General features: G+C 34.4%; 1 protein-coding gene across 3 annotated transcripts; it reads right to left on the reverse strand.

Moving 5' to 3' along the window:
- Nucleotides 1-3,635: 3,635 nt before the first annotated feature.
- Nucleotides 3,636-9,555, reverse strand: LOC112286620 (uncharacterized). 3 transcript variants are annotated; one of them, XR_002971072.3, is made up of 11 exons: nucleotides 8,764-9,555; nucleotides 7,947-8,065; nucleotides 7,425-7,533; nucleotides 7,261-7,300; nucleotides 7,017-7,106; nucleotides 6,789-6,888; nucleotides 6,325-6,461; nucleotides 5,910-6,012; nucleotides 4,587-5,554; nucleotides 4,234-4,400; nucleotides 3,636-4,043 (listed from the first exon to the last, which is right to left on the reverse strand). XR_002971072.3 is itself a non-coding variant. In XM_024528673.3 (9 exons), exons 1-9 carry the CDS (start codon nucleotides 8,879-8,881, stop codon nucleotides 4,649-4,651), a joined length of 1,722 nt encoding a protein of 573 aa, XP_024384441.1. In that variant the 5' UTR covers nucleotides 8,882-9,555; the 3' UTR covers nucleotides 4,477-4,648. The 3 variants fall into 3 exon arrangements, 1 of the variants encoding a protein (XP_024384441.1); XR_016504871.1 differs by lacking the exon at nucleotides 4,234-4,400; XM_024528673.3 differs by lacking the exons at nucleotides 3,636-4,043; nucleotides 4,234-4,400 and having other exon boundaries at nucleotides 4,477-5,554.
- Between the last annotated feature and the right edge of the window lie 5,685 nt (nucleotides 9,556-15,240).

Raw genomic sequence — 15,240 nt, forward strand, 5'->3', positions numbered from 1 at the left:
GTTGATGTCTACATCATCTCAATTGACTAATGGTACTACAGTCTATAAAACACAGACACAAAACAAAATCCTAAGACGAATAATATATAAGTTAGTAACATTGGGCAGAGAACTAAGCAAGAGTTAATAATATTACAAAGATTACATCCAAATTATGATCTAAAAATATTATAAATTCAACATAATGTTGTAATTATAAATTGATCAATTAAATCAAAATATTGTCTAGTTAAGTAACATCTTTTTAATATCTATAAGTATTTAGGTTATAGATGATATATTGCACGAGATAAAAAATTTGCGAACATAGCTCAAAGAAAAAGACTATGTTATACTTCAATAGTAGGACAAACTTGCGACTCTCAAATATGCTTGTACCACTATAGAAGGTGAGTTATATGAGTAGCAGCACAAACTTCAAGCAGCAAGGTAGAAATATAGAATCTTTAAGGCCTTAAAAAATACAATCCAAATTCAAATTAAAGAATTATAAGTAGTCAATATCATGCTACAAGAGATGTGAGCAACATCCAAATTTGCAATCAATAAACTATATATGAAGCTTAAAGGTGTGATACTAAGAATGAACGTTGTAATCAATAAAAATCCTCCTACATTGGCAAAGCAAGCTCAAGACAAATTTATCTTAATTTTGACCAACTCAGTGGTAATAAAAGAGTGTTTGGTATCAAGTGTAGCATCATCCACTTAGAAAGCCTTATATCTTGTACAACTTCTTAAAGATGCAAATTTTCCTTATATATTCTATACTCAAGTAGTTGACTATGAAGACAAATCATACATCCTAGATATCACTTTTAACCATGATTTTAACATATTCATAGCTTATGCCTCTCAATTGATGTCATTAGCATGACATAAGTAACAACTTACAGCCTTGGCTACTCAACATAAGCTCAACAATAAAGATGCGCATAATTGCAATTCAAACAATGAAACTAAGGATGTGTTGGAAGCAACATGCATAGTCTTCAAATATTTTATTAAATATCTACATCTCAAGGAATGGTATGCCATACAAATCAACTTGATAGATTATTTGTTATGTAAAAAATTAAAAATTAAAATGGTTTTTGATGTCCATCTACATGCATTAAAAATCCAGAACAAACACCATTGTATGCATTATAGATTTGTTATGGCAATACAAAAATTATATGATGGATAGGAACCACCCTGCAGTGATCAACTATATTCATGCAATAAAACGCCAAAAATTTCCATGTATCACAAAAATCTTAAAGATAAAATGTGAAATACCTTGTGAGGTGAAATATTATCCACATAAGGCCACCTTATCTACATGCAATGGTATTACTTGTCCAAGAAGCGTGTACTTGAGTATAGATGATACTTGCTAAAGTACCTCAATTGCACAATATTAGAGGAGTAGTAAGTAAAGAGATGAGATGCTACTACAAAGCTGCTAAAATTAAAAAAGACATAGTAAGATAGAAGGATATTTAAGGATTGAAAAAAAACACAACGAGGTAGTCAAGAATTAATATAGTATTTAGTAGATCTCATGCAATAGTACCACAAGCTAGGATAGTGTTGGATTAAAGGTTGTGTGATTTTGACTAAGTAATAAACAATGTCTTTCTTTCTTTTCTGATTATTGTATCTAACATATCTAATCTTACAAGGTCTTGTTCCATACTTGCTAGTAATTCCAAAATAACAAAATATAATATTCTACATATATTTACTTTTATGGCAATTTTCAATTAGGATCTAAAGACTTAATATATTTTCCTATCAAATTACTTTAAATTAAAAGATATAAAAGTAGGTCTAAATTGTGAACAATAACATAGTCTATATTATATTAATATAAAAATTTAGATCTAATTTTACTATTTTTTTTTTGGTTTTATTACTACATGTTTGAAAGCTTAATATATATTAGTTAAATAAATAAGTTAAAGAAATAAGTTAAAATTATTAATCTAATCACTATTCTATTTCTTATTTTATTAATTTAAAGATAAAATCAAACAACTAAAATTTTATATTTTAAAACATTTTCTACTTGGAATATATATATATATATATATATATATATATATATGATATATTTTTTTAAATTATAACACATGAACATCAAAAGCATCATTAAATAAATCCTATTAGAAGTAGTATGTATCCATTAAGCATACAAGATGTACATGAGATATATTTTAAATGTAAATTCATCTTTGTCACTCAAGTAGAATAATTGAATCTAATAATTATTTTTAAAATTAAAATTTTTATTTTAAATAACTTTATACTATATGTATTAAAATTTTAATTTAAACTAACTAAACATAAGATGGATAAATTGATCCAAATATTTTATTTGATTGCTACATTTAATAAAAAATAAATTAAAATAATAATAATGTGGTGTAAAATTATTTTATTTAATGCTTATAATTATAATTTATTTTAAAAATTATAATTTAGACTTAGTTTCGTTCTTTTCATAAAGGTATTTGACAAAGTAGAAAGGCATTACATGATCTTAAAAATCCAAGATTTACATGCAGGAAAAAAAAAAAAAAAAAAAAAATGATGTTTCTTCTTATCATATTTAACAAAAAGCAATGAAACAAAAATGGTATTTATTTATTTTATTTTATTAAAAATAAATAAATAAAAACACCAAAAAGTCAAAGATATTGAACAAATAATTATATACTTTCTGTTTAGGATTTATAATACCATGTTTCAATTTTCATAAGAAAACAACTACTTTCTATACAATGCATTTATATATATATATATATATATATAGCGAGAGAGAGAGGGATTGATTAAATAAATAAAAGTGGAGTACCCTTCAGTCCACCTCTACAACAAAGAGTGGGGGTGCGGGGCTGTGTGAAAAGTAAAGAGGGGGGGCACCGTCCATGACTTCATCCTTTCCAGGTGGCATCACCCCATGCATTCCCTTCCCCTGCACGGATTTCATGTTTTCACTACAGTGCTCTTCACACACATATTGCCTGTGATTATTATTATATATTTTTGTGTATATATATATATATATATATATACACACGAATTTATGAAAGCTCACGCTGCAAAGAAAAAAAGTAAAAAGTAAAGGAGTATGAGGGAACTTATTAATATTGAGGAAAGTAAGGAAGCATGACTGGCTCAAGAAAGATGTGGGAGCCATGGGTGGGTGTAGGAGATGGACATTTCCAGGAATTCTCTGCAGAGGATTCAATAAGTAGAAGAAATGTCAGGGTTAACAAGGAGATCCATGTATTGACATAAGAATAAGACATATATATGTATGTGTTTACATATGTAGTTATATATAGTGGGTAGAGATGGAACAAGTTACAAGAAATATTGACCCAAATTTGGACTAAAACAAATGTATTTAGTCTCATAACAGTAGTCAAAGCACACCATACTAATTTCTAGGAAATAAACTAGCACTCAAGTAGAGTAAGATGATGAATAGTTCTCATTTGATTTGTCAAACAATAGACATTGAATTGAGGGTCTACTCTACCAGAAGGCAGGCATTACATTGTGACAGTACCAAGAAAATTGTATCAATGACTTCCAGTAATATCTCAGAATTTGCTTGCATGGACAACCCTCGATGCACAGTAGAAAAAGAAAGTCATCTTTGTACTTAGCTCAATTGATTCAGCATTGGAAGCCCCCAAGACTGAAGTTCAATTAAAGAGCAAAAGACAGTTAATGGTGAATACCTATTTACACCAGGCCTGACATTTGATTGTTCCAACAAAGTTAAGTATAGTCTGCACGATTTTGGTTTCCAGGTGTTAGAAAGGCAGTAAATAGCACACCACCAGTGACTATAACTGGTAGTCAAAATGCAGCAAAGACTTTCATCTAACCGAGAAGCTTGCATTGACTAGATGAGCTGACAATGTCAGAGCATCAAACTGAAGATCTCCACAGGTTTGGAATGCGGGTAATCAATGTCATGAAGTATAGGGGTCATGAACTTGGCAGGCTGCCTTGCAACTGAGAAGACCATTGATGGCACGAGCCTGGAGAGCAATGTCCCTCTGGTTAGTCCCAAATCTCCAAGTGAAAATCACAGAATTAGAGGTTGGAGCAGCACCCTGAATATCGTTTACGAAATTAAAACCATGTACTGTACCAAACTGCTATGCTTACATCAAAATGTATGCTATCACAGTAGATCTCAAAACGTATTTACACCCATGTCCACAATACCTATCTGAGGTACAACTGCTCAAACGCATTCACCGAAAATGGTTTTCCTGACAAATACACCGTCAGTCTCCACACTGCTGTAACCAGGCTTGAGGGTCATGAATCGTGGTATGCCAGTGGGTGAATGCGACAAATGGTACACGAGCACCCGCAGGGAGAACGATTTCCTAAGAAAGAAAAGTTAGTTAAATAAGACTCCAGAATCAATCATCCATGAACAGTGTTCGAGCATACTCCGAACAGTTAGCAAAGCAGCAAGTACCCAAGTTTTTTTAATACAGGAGAACCTGCTTGTGAAAGGTGCCAACCCTGAAGATTTTACATAACCGCAAATGTGGCTGTATTAGTCTCACCTGTCCTATATATCACAGACCTCATTTTGAGATCTACACAGCGGTTCGAGTTCTGGAGGAATCTACTTCCTCGACTCTTTATGCCTTCTTCCGAACTTAAAGAACCCCAACCCTCTGTGATGTGTCCGGGAGGGTTGGATGGTTTCTTTGCCATTTGGTAATGCGGTACTTTTAGAAGACCCAACCCTCTTCACTTGATGGAGTTTCCCTTCGTGCAGTGGAATCGGAGTTTCGGCGCCGGGTTCGGGCACTTCAATCACTTTGGCGTGAGCTGCTGACGATTGAGACGTCTTAGTTTCGCACATGTCATGGTTGGTCGGAGGATTCTGCGAATGAAACTCCTCCAGAGTATCTAGATATTCTTCTACCTCATGAAAAGACTCTAACTTCGCCGTTGAACAGACAAGCTCGGAGTAAACTGAAATGTCATTGTGTACACTAGAGATACCCCTACTTTCACTAGTTGGAGAGGAAGCTCTTTGACTGGTAAAATGGGCTATAAGTTTCTCAAGGACTCCAAGAGCCCAAGCAACCTCAGGATCTACAGCTCTATCTTCCTCACGGACCGCTCTTGGATGTTCTGGCGTAGGAGACACCGTAGACGTCGAGTCATTTAGACCTACCTCACGTCTAGCATTAGAGGTGTCACTTGAACTTAGCGCATCAGTCGTATTAATGTTGTTGTCAAGCAACGTGTTCTGCTTTTCTCCTTCTGGAGTGTTACGCTTTTCTGCCTCTACGATGTTCTCTGGTATCTGACAAAATCCATGCTTCATGTCGTAAGGATCAATTCCTTGCTTATATGGACCATCGTAGAACCCCGCAACGTCCTTCTCCGAAGATAACATAGGCATTAGCGGATGCTCATACACATTTAACGGCATATTATCAAGAACTTGAATGCGCCTATACATAGGGTCAGTGTTGACGAGCTTCTCCAATAGACTTCCTTTCACCCCAGCAACCGCCTAAAGAATATCAAACCAAACAGAACTCAGAATTGTTCTCAGTTACAACCAACCCCAATGCACAGAACTTAGTTCAGATTTCTTCCACAACCAAATGCAGTGCAAGCCACGCAGAGTCCGTTGAGTTCCAAAATAGAAACTGTTAAAGTTGTCAGCTGCACGATTGTGTCAAAAAGACTACTACGCATGATCAATATAGGTATCAAGACACGTTCAGCAAAAAATAATGAAGTAAAATAAAATCTTTTGCAATAAAAATGAAGTTCCCAGATCACTAGGATGTGCTTAAAAATAAAAATAAAAAATAAATAAATAAAATAAACATTGAAGTATTTAGAGGCATTAAGAGCGCCACCTTCTGGTACAGCTTGTAACCATGGCCTACAAGCTGCCTAGCAATGAAGTTGATTAGCCAAGGAGGGACAAAATCCAGCTTCATATCCAGGTCCGCAACAATGCTGTGAACAGTCCAAAAATACTTCAGGGTTAGATTTGAAAATCAAATAAAACATTCTTCAAAACCAAGGCACCACTCGTACCCGGACCTACACTCTCCCCCTCCCTCACCCAGTGTAGCTATCATGGACTCGCTTAAGACCATCCTGACACGAGTAATTAATCCCGACTTCTGATTAATATAGTCCACCATCAAATGATCATATCTCTGTAAAGTACATTGACAAGTCAGGACGACAGGTCCATCTAAATCAGCATGTAAACAAAACGAGTTACAGACCAAGAAGGTAATCTACGGATTTCGAGAGATTTACCGAAAAAAGTTACAATCGTGAGCAATTTTTTGCAATACAAATCCACCCTCAAGATCCATACGGACTGCATTCGAAAGCGATTCTGGTATTTGATTGCTGTTAATTCCATCTACTTTCTCATCTGGCACATCTGGCGTCTGAATCGAACAAAGATTGAACAACGAAGAACTGAGAAACAGTGATAAATCATCCATCGCAAACACAGATATCGAAAATAAACTGATGCACAAGGACCCTCAGGAAGAAGCAACAACTTATGGTTGAAGCTGCTCCAACCCTTGAGGTAGCAAGGGAAACAACAACACTTGAGACACTTCGTAATCGGGCAAACTTTCAACAAACTGTTGCCACATGCCTTGATATTCTAAACTGAGACGTTGATGAAATAAAGCACAAACTGCATCTATCATGTGAGGGATACGAGTTGCAAGATTAAAAATAAATAGCAGCCTCCTAAAACTTACGGATTTGTATAGTACTGCAATAAGATCTTCGTCAAAATACTCCAATTCATATGCTGATAGAATCACTTCACGCATTGCAAAGGGCCAGGGCACTTTGAACCTTCATTGAGCACTCACTAATTAAAATGCTTAATCAGAAAAGTTCTCGAGCATTCGCAATAATTACGAACACAAAAGAATGGTAAGTTGCATCTTCGGGGCTGAAGACCTGGACATCGTAGTTCATACCTCAGCACAGAGTGGTCCCCACCTACTGTGTTCCTTTCAAGATACCTGGCCTCTATGATCTTGAACGTAGGTGCAGTAAATTGCGGCCACCTGGAGGTAGCGTAAAAAGATTCTCGTGTCAATTCTTGACAAACAAGTTATATTTCCGTGAAATACAATAACATAGTGATGTGACATTTTTTGAAGTTCAAAAAGAGTACATGCAGTGTCACAAAATAATCACGAATGATTATATCGAACTTACCATTCCCTATACATTGGCACCTCCCATCCAACAACCACAGCTGCACATAAAACAAAACGATCGCAAACACCAATTACTATTTGGCTGGTTCAAGAAACACTCTAACGAACGATAAAACTTAGAGAGAGAGTAAATGGGGTATAAAAACAATGATGAAACCTCACCGTGTGACATGGGCCCGTCAATTATGCCCTCTAAGCATAGTGAGTGGTATGGAGCACCTTCTGGTCCTTCTCGGTACATGACCCGAAACCGTGGAGTGTCTTGCTTGACCTGCGTAAATTGAAGCAACAGTCTCAGCTTCGGGTATATCAGTGAAATCAACACTGGTCTGGACATGCCTATTTCAAATTTTGGACTTGCTAAACGGACCGATTTTAGAAGGAGACGAGGCCACAGCATTATCAACCACACCAAAAGTCTGATCCGTGAACTGAGAGAAACAATAGATTTATCGTGTCGTGCAGCCCTCTAAGAGTACCACTACCAAATCAGACGACTCGAAGATATTATGCCCATTCGATAATGGATATCCCAGACTCTAAAGTACACAGCTCAACATGAACAATCGAATGAGTTTCGCGTACTCGTCACTATCCTACGTAGCCACTTTCAGGCTGTCATGGAATGAGAGTAGACTTTGGAAATGGACTGAGACGATTGCAAGGGAAGAGAGGGAACTTCACCTTCCATTCTCCGTCTACAACTTTCGTTGACCTCTCTCCTTTGGCACTCTTCAAAGCATCCAACAACTTCAGCAATTGTTTACTTCTCTTCTCTACAACTTCATCAGTTGCCGACTTTTCTGGAACATGAGACCACGAATCAACCGTATTTAATCGATGCTCACGGAATTATTCAACATTTAAATGGCTTGCTTGCAGTGGACTTGTTCGAGCTCTTTCAACAATGTTTAGTAAATAAAAAACCAAGCTTCCATGAAGGCTACACGAACTTCTTGCCTCCTCACCTCTGAGAGGCAATCAACTAGAATTTAAAGAATTGGAGGAGAATAAAGTAGTAACCATGCAGGAACTCGGACCCTTGCGCAACGTAGCTGACGACCTTCAATCCAATCATTTGGTGGCTGAGGTTAAACCAGGAGGAGAAAGAAGAAGAGTATAAACTGACAAGAAACATGTTCTTAGAGGAAGGGGAGGGAGTGGGAAAATACTCATAACGTGTTATAATATAATATAATACAATTTAATGTAATTCCTTCTAAATGCGTACGATGCTTTTCAAATGAGCCGGAACTCTACACGCTCTACAGAAAAAAGATGCACAGCCGTCCGTTCTGATAGAAAATATAATATGCTCACTTGCTCGCTGCCTTTCCTAACTAGAGTAATTCCCATAACGCTAATATTAAGTACGAAACAATCAGGAAGTAGGTGTTAGACGATTGAAGGTGGCTAACATAGAGCTTAGAAAACACCACCCCTCACAATACTAGAATTTACTACCGACACCTTGAGAGAGGCAGAAAATAGCGCAACAAACCTGGGTTGGTTTTCAGCAACTGTTTACGAACAAGGTTACTGAGAATCGCAGGATCTGACAGAGCCACTGATGCCAACGTTTTGTCCAACCTTTGCCGCGCCTCTTTGACGCCAGTCATCCTTCCGGCGCACTCCCTTCATACGATTTCCATTTTCTCAAGCCCCTACCTTCGCATCCAGGCACATCTGACAAGCAGAGCACCAGCTTCCGCAAACAGCAATGCATCACCAATTCCACCTCCTCCTCATTACAACCACAGCATCATAGCAGAAACATTCGCCTATTTCTCGATTCCGTTCTCTCTCCCACAGCCCTTGCGCTTCATGGCAAAACCGGTCGTTCCCCCATAATCAGCAACGCCTGCTCGAGCCTGAACCCCCGCGTCTACTGTCATCCGTTATGCCATCCGTGGACCATAAGACGAGTCAGTCACGCTACGAGAATCTAACCAGCATCAAACCCTCGATGGAATGCTCGGCTGACTCATTCTCCCACCATTCTCCACGGAATTCTTTCCAACACTCTCTCACTCCCCCAGACTCCTGGCAATCCCCTCCACCACCAGCACACCAAATCGCCTTCCTCAATTCTCCACCTCATTCTCCTGCACTCTCGCCTCCTCTAACACAACAAATTTCTACTTCTCGAGAGAGAGAGAGACGATCATGGTTGGTTTCATTGTGACTGGAGCAACGACGGCATTATGGAGCCAATAATTCTGCAATAAAACACCATAGCTCATTGGAGCCGGTGAGTTTCGCAGCACCTGAGGAGGAGGAGGCACACAGTCGAAGCTCGTTTTGAGGAACCTACCTTCCTTCCTGACCTACCTACCTAGCTGACTGTGTAGGTCTTGGGTTAGCAGGCCACTCTCAAGCCTCTTTCCCCCGGGTCCCGCCACTCCCTTTCTGCTTGTCATAACCCTCCACCAACTGACCTGGTTACTTACCTACCCGAACTCGACCCAACCCAGGGCAGGGCAGGTAGAACGAGAGCCCTCCCGCCCGACTGAAGGAGTCATTGTCAGAGTCAAAGTAATACATTCATCAATTCATTCATTCGTTCGTTCGTTCATTCGTTCGTTCGTTCGTTTAATGCAGCCTCTCTCCACAAAAGTGTCTCGTGGGAGTGTAGGATTGATGGGTGGTCAGTCCAATCGGGTGGTGACAGATGGCAGAGACTTGCGGTGGTTGGTGTGGTCCCGCCCTCCTGCCTGCACGCATCCGCATGTTCATCCTTCTTTTTCGTTCATTCATCCGTGTCACTATTCATTCATTCGCGTTCAACACCGCTGCCCACCTTCATTCATTCATGATGTATTCATTCATCCACGTCACCGACCTTCATCCATATCATTCCCAATCATGTGGACATTGCGCTTCCCTCTCATATCTTCTAAAAGTACCTTTTCTCCCATTATCTAAAAGTAAAAATGATTGGTTTGTACTCACACCTAAATTTTAAATTAAAAAAATTAAAAAAAAAAAAAGTGTCTTGTAACTTATGACCTGCTATCACAACAACCCACTAAAACCATGACTTTTTCATTATTGTTTGCTAGTTCCAAAATATTATCAAAAATCATCTAAAGTATATTAATTTATAATTTTCATATAATTTATACGTTGAATCGTACAACTATTCTAAATAGTTTTTTAAATGTAAATTTTCAAAATTCCTGTCTTTTTGTCGAAGACATGCCTGAGTTTTACAGTTGTTGATAGAAAATTTATTAGTACTATGTTTCCTTACAACATCATTGTGACATGATAATTCAGACATTTTTTTTCGTTTAACAAATTATATATATATATATATATATATATATGCTTAATGCAATCTATGAGGCATTGTAAGGTATTGCCCTTATATTATTATTATTGGGTCTTTTACAAAACTATACCTCAGAATAGACTAGATTATTCATCCAACTAGAAATCAATGAATAATAATAATAATAATAAATTACTATCCAAGTAGTCAAATTGGCTTGCCTTCCATTGGGTCATTCCATATTAAACTACTCCAACTTGAGTTGATATTCCATTATCTACATGTGATATCTTCTCTTAACATGTTTACACTTCAATTTTTTTTGATGTGTACATTTAAATCAACGCCATGTAAATTGATTAGGATTTTTTTGGATTTGGGTTAATGGGAATGGGATTAAAAATAATAAAATGAAAGAAGGAACAAAGGAGAAGGACTCATGTGGAATGTTTATGTTTCTAAGATTAGTTATGCTTTGTGGATCTATGGTAGGACAAGGGCGTCAAATTCTAATAGCATAAAACAAAAATATACTTCCCTATCTTTAAAGCCTTAATAAGAATTGTACTTTGTAACCATTTTTTCTCTTATGAAAGCCAAATTGGTGCCAATATTGGACGAAGTTGTACTGTTTGTATATCTATTTTGTTTTCATAGTTTGATTTTTCCATTAAGATATTTTTTTTAGATGAATTTCTCAAGAGAGATCCTTGGACAAGTTTCTTGTCGTACTTGAATTTCAAAACATGATTTTGTTCTTCTTCAGTTTGGTTTTGAATGTTGCAAAGACTTTTAAGCAAAGTTTGTTTTGGTGATTCAATTTTTAAATATGACTTTCTCTTTACATTGTTGCAATATTCTTTTATATATGCCTATTTTCATGACTAAATATATTTGACACCAATAACTTCTCTTGTTTGACCTAAGGGATATGATACCTAACTGCTGCATTTTTTTCATTTACAAGCTCAAATTTTGATTCAAACACTAAATATATATATATATATATATATATATATATATATATAAGTCATGATGGCAATTCCCAAGTTTTTAAAAACTTATTCATTAAGGCTATAACCAATGCAAATTGATATAATATGTTTTAAATTCCTCAAGGAGCAGGAAAAGATTTGATGTTGAGAGGATTTGTGCTTATATTGTCAAGAAGCTAAGTACACTATTCAATATTATTCAAAGAAGTAATGCAATCAAAAAATGAAGAGCACAATTACCAAAAAATACAATGTATCAAAAAACAAGTTTTTTCAGCTACAATAGGGATTGTGCAGCTAGAATTATATGCAATACTTAGTAAAGGACTTATTCATCTTCAAGTCCCTTACCTTATTTTATAATAGATGTCTATTTAAGACCTAAAAATCATAAAGTCTTTGCATTATTAGATTTAGGAGCCTTAGTTTCTTTTATAAATAAAGACTTTATGAAAAAATAAGAAACATCTTTAGTCAAGAAAACTAAACTTGTACATATAGAAGTCATAGATAGTCATTCATTATCTTCTAGAGATGTTACTTATGAAACTGTTTCTTTAGATGTAGCAATTAAAGATTATAATAGTATAATAATACTTAGTATGATAAGATCTCCCTTCAATCTAATTATTTTAGGATTCTCTTGATTAAAAAAATATAACTCTCAAATAGATTGGATTTCTAGTAGCTTTAACTTTTCTTATAGTTTAATCTAAAATTTTGATAGTAGAGTAGAAATAGATAAGCCTAGTATATTCAAACTCTTATTAATAGCTATAAGAGCTTTCATATATGTGGCAAAAGAAGGGCTATCTTTTATTATACATGCTACATCCATTTTTCATTCTGGAAAGATGTCAAGTAATATTCTTAGGTAATGTAAAGATTTCTAGGATGTTTTTGAAAAGAAGAATGCACATATTCTTTCAAAACATTGACCTTATGATTGTACAGTTGATCTGTAAGAAAGAGCTCAACTACTATTCAGATCAATCTACAGCTTATTGCAAAATGAATTAATTGCACTAAAAGAATACATTCATGAGAACTTGGCTAAGAATTTCATATGCCATTCAAAATCTCCAATAGAAGCTTCTATCTTATTTGTGAAGAAAAAAGATGGATCTCTATGAATGTGCATGGACTATGAAGGACTAAACAAAATCACTATCAAGAACAAGTATCCTCTATCTTTGATTTAAAGATTTCTTGACCATCTCAATCAAGCAAAGATCTATGCAAAAATAGACCTATGAGGAGCATACAACCTAGTTTGCATTAAAGGAAGAGATGAATAGAAGACTTTTTTTTGAACTAGGTATAGACATTTTGAATATAATGTCATGCCTTTTGGATTCACGAATGCACCAACTACTTTTCAATATCTTATGAATGATATTTTTTGTAAAGTTCTTGATCATTTTTTTGTTTTTTATTTAGACAACATTCTAATCTATCTTAAGAATACAAAAAAATATGAACTTCATGTTTATTATATATTACATAAACTTAGAGATGCAAGATTATATGCAAAGATAAAAAAAAGTGTGTATTCTATATTACTTAGGTTGATTTTTTAGAGTACATCATTTCTAATGAAAGATTAATGATGGATCCTAAGAAGGTCTACACTATCATGGATTGGAAGATCTCAAAAATAGTCCAAAATGAGCAATGTTTTTTAAAATTTGCCAATTATTATTGAATCTGTATCAAGAACTTTTCTCAAGTTGTGCCTCTTCTTTCATATCTTATATATAAAGACAAACTTGAGTGGAGTAAAGAAATAAAAATATCTTTTGAAATCTTAAAGATAGCATTTATTTCTCTACCAATTTTATATTGCGTTAATTTTTCTAAGGTATTCTTTATAGAAATAGATACATCAAATTTTACTATGAGTATTGTTTTATCAAAAATGGAAGGAAATGATAAGCTCTACCTAGTTGCTTTTGATTCTAAAATTTTTTTAACAACTAAGATTAACTATAAGATCCACAATAAAGAACTTTTTGGAATTGTGGATCTATTTGAAGAATAGCATCATTACTTAGAAGGCACTTCTAATATAGTTATTGTATATATGCATTATAAGAATCTTGAGTATTTTATTTTGGCACATGTTTTGAATCATTGCCAATTTTGTTGGAATATGTTTTTATTAATATTTTATTTTAAGATCACATATAGTCTTAAAAAACAACAAAGTTTATCAGATGTCATTTTTAAATGTTTTTATCTTGTACCAAAAGAAAAAGATGTAGCTATTAATCAACAAAGAATAATTCTTTTGAAGTTGGAGCATTTTCATCTTCAAGCAATAAAATCAATATTGATTGTTGATTTAATCTTTGTTAAGCAAATTCAATTAAGTATGTCTTTTGATCTTCTTATTCATAATATCAAGAATAATTCTTCTAAGTCTCATGATACTTCCAAGTTCAAGTTTATAAATAATCTACTCTACTTTAAATGACAATTATACATTTCAAAAGGCAAACCATAATTATGTGTTCTTTAAGCTTGTCATGACTTTTTAGCAATCTGACATTTTGAATATAATAAGACTTTGGAGTTAATATTTAAAGATTTTTGTTGGCCTCAAATATGAAAGGCAGTCAAAGACTTTGTACAACTATGTGATATTTGTTCAAGATCTAAAATTCCTTGTCATCAACTTTATAAACTTCTTCAGCCATTACCTATTTTGGAATAACCATGGTCTTTTGTTTCTATCGATTTTATCACAAATCTTCTAATTTTAAGTTTGTATAATTCTATATTTGTGATAATAGATTATTTTATCAAGATGGCATATTTTGTACCATATACAAAATCTATCACAGGTGAAGAAATGACTAAGTTTTTTCTCAACAACATCTATTGATATCATGGATTGCTCAAAGATATTATATCTGATAGGAGGATTCAATTTATATCAAGATTTTAGAGAATCCTTTTCAAGATATTCAATGTGGATATAAAGCTCTCTTTGACTTTTCATCCTCAAATTGATGGATAAATAAAATGGATGAATTAAGTTTTAGAAAAATATTTGAGATGTATTATTAATTATTATCAAGATGATTGAATAATTCTTTTGCTATTGGTAGAGTTTGCGTATAGTAATTTGATATATTCTTCTATTCAATAAACACCTTTCTATGCCAACTATGATCATCATCTATGATTTGATACTTTTGACTTTTCAAAAGTTGATAATTTTGGGACAAAAAATTTAACAAATCATTTGTCAAAATTACATACAATAATGAAGGCACAATTAAAAGAAGCTCAAGAATAACAAAAGATCAATGCAAATCCTTATTGCAAGAAACAACCACAATTCAATGTAGGTGATAAGATATGGCTTCTTCATTGTAATATCAAAACTACTCATCATTGTGTCAATTTGAACAATTGTAGGCTTGTATCTTTTTCTAATAGTAAACAAGTTAATCTTATTGCTTATTGATTGTATCTAGAAGAGTCTATGAAAATCCATCCCATATTTCATGTATCTCTTCTTGAACCATATAAGATAATGAATATCTTGAGAAGAAGACAAATACCACCTCTTCCTATAGAAGTGGATACTTATCAAGAATTTGAGATAGAAGAAGTCTTTGATTTAAGGTGGTGCCAAAATAGTTTAGAATATCTTATTCATTGGAATGGATATAATATTAGTGAATGTACATGAGAGCTA

The sequence above is a fragment of the Physcomitrium patens genome, chromosome 9, assembly GCF_059467195.1.
Source record: "Physcomitrium patens ecotype Gransden chromosome 9, ASM5946719v1, whole genome shotgun sequence".
Taxonomy (NCBI): Eukaryota; Viridiplantae; Streptophyta; class Bryopsida; order Funariales; family Funariaceae; genus Physcomitrium; species Physcomitrium patens.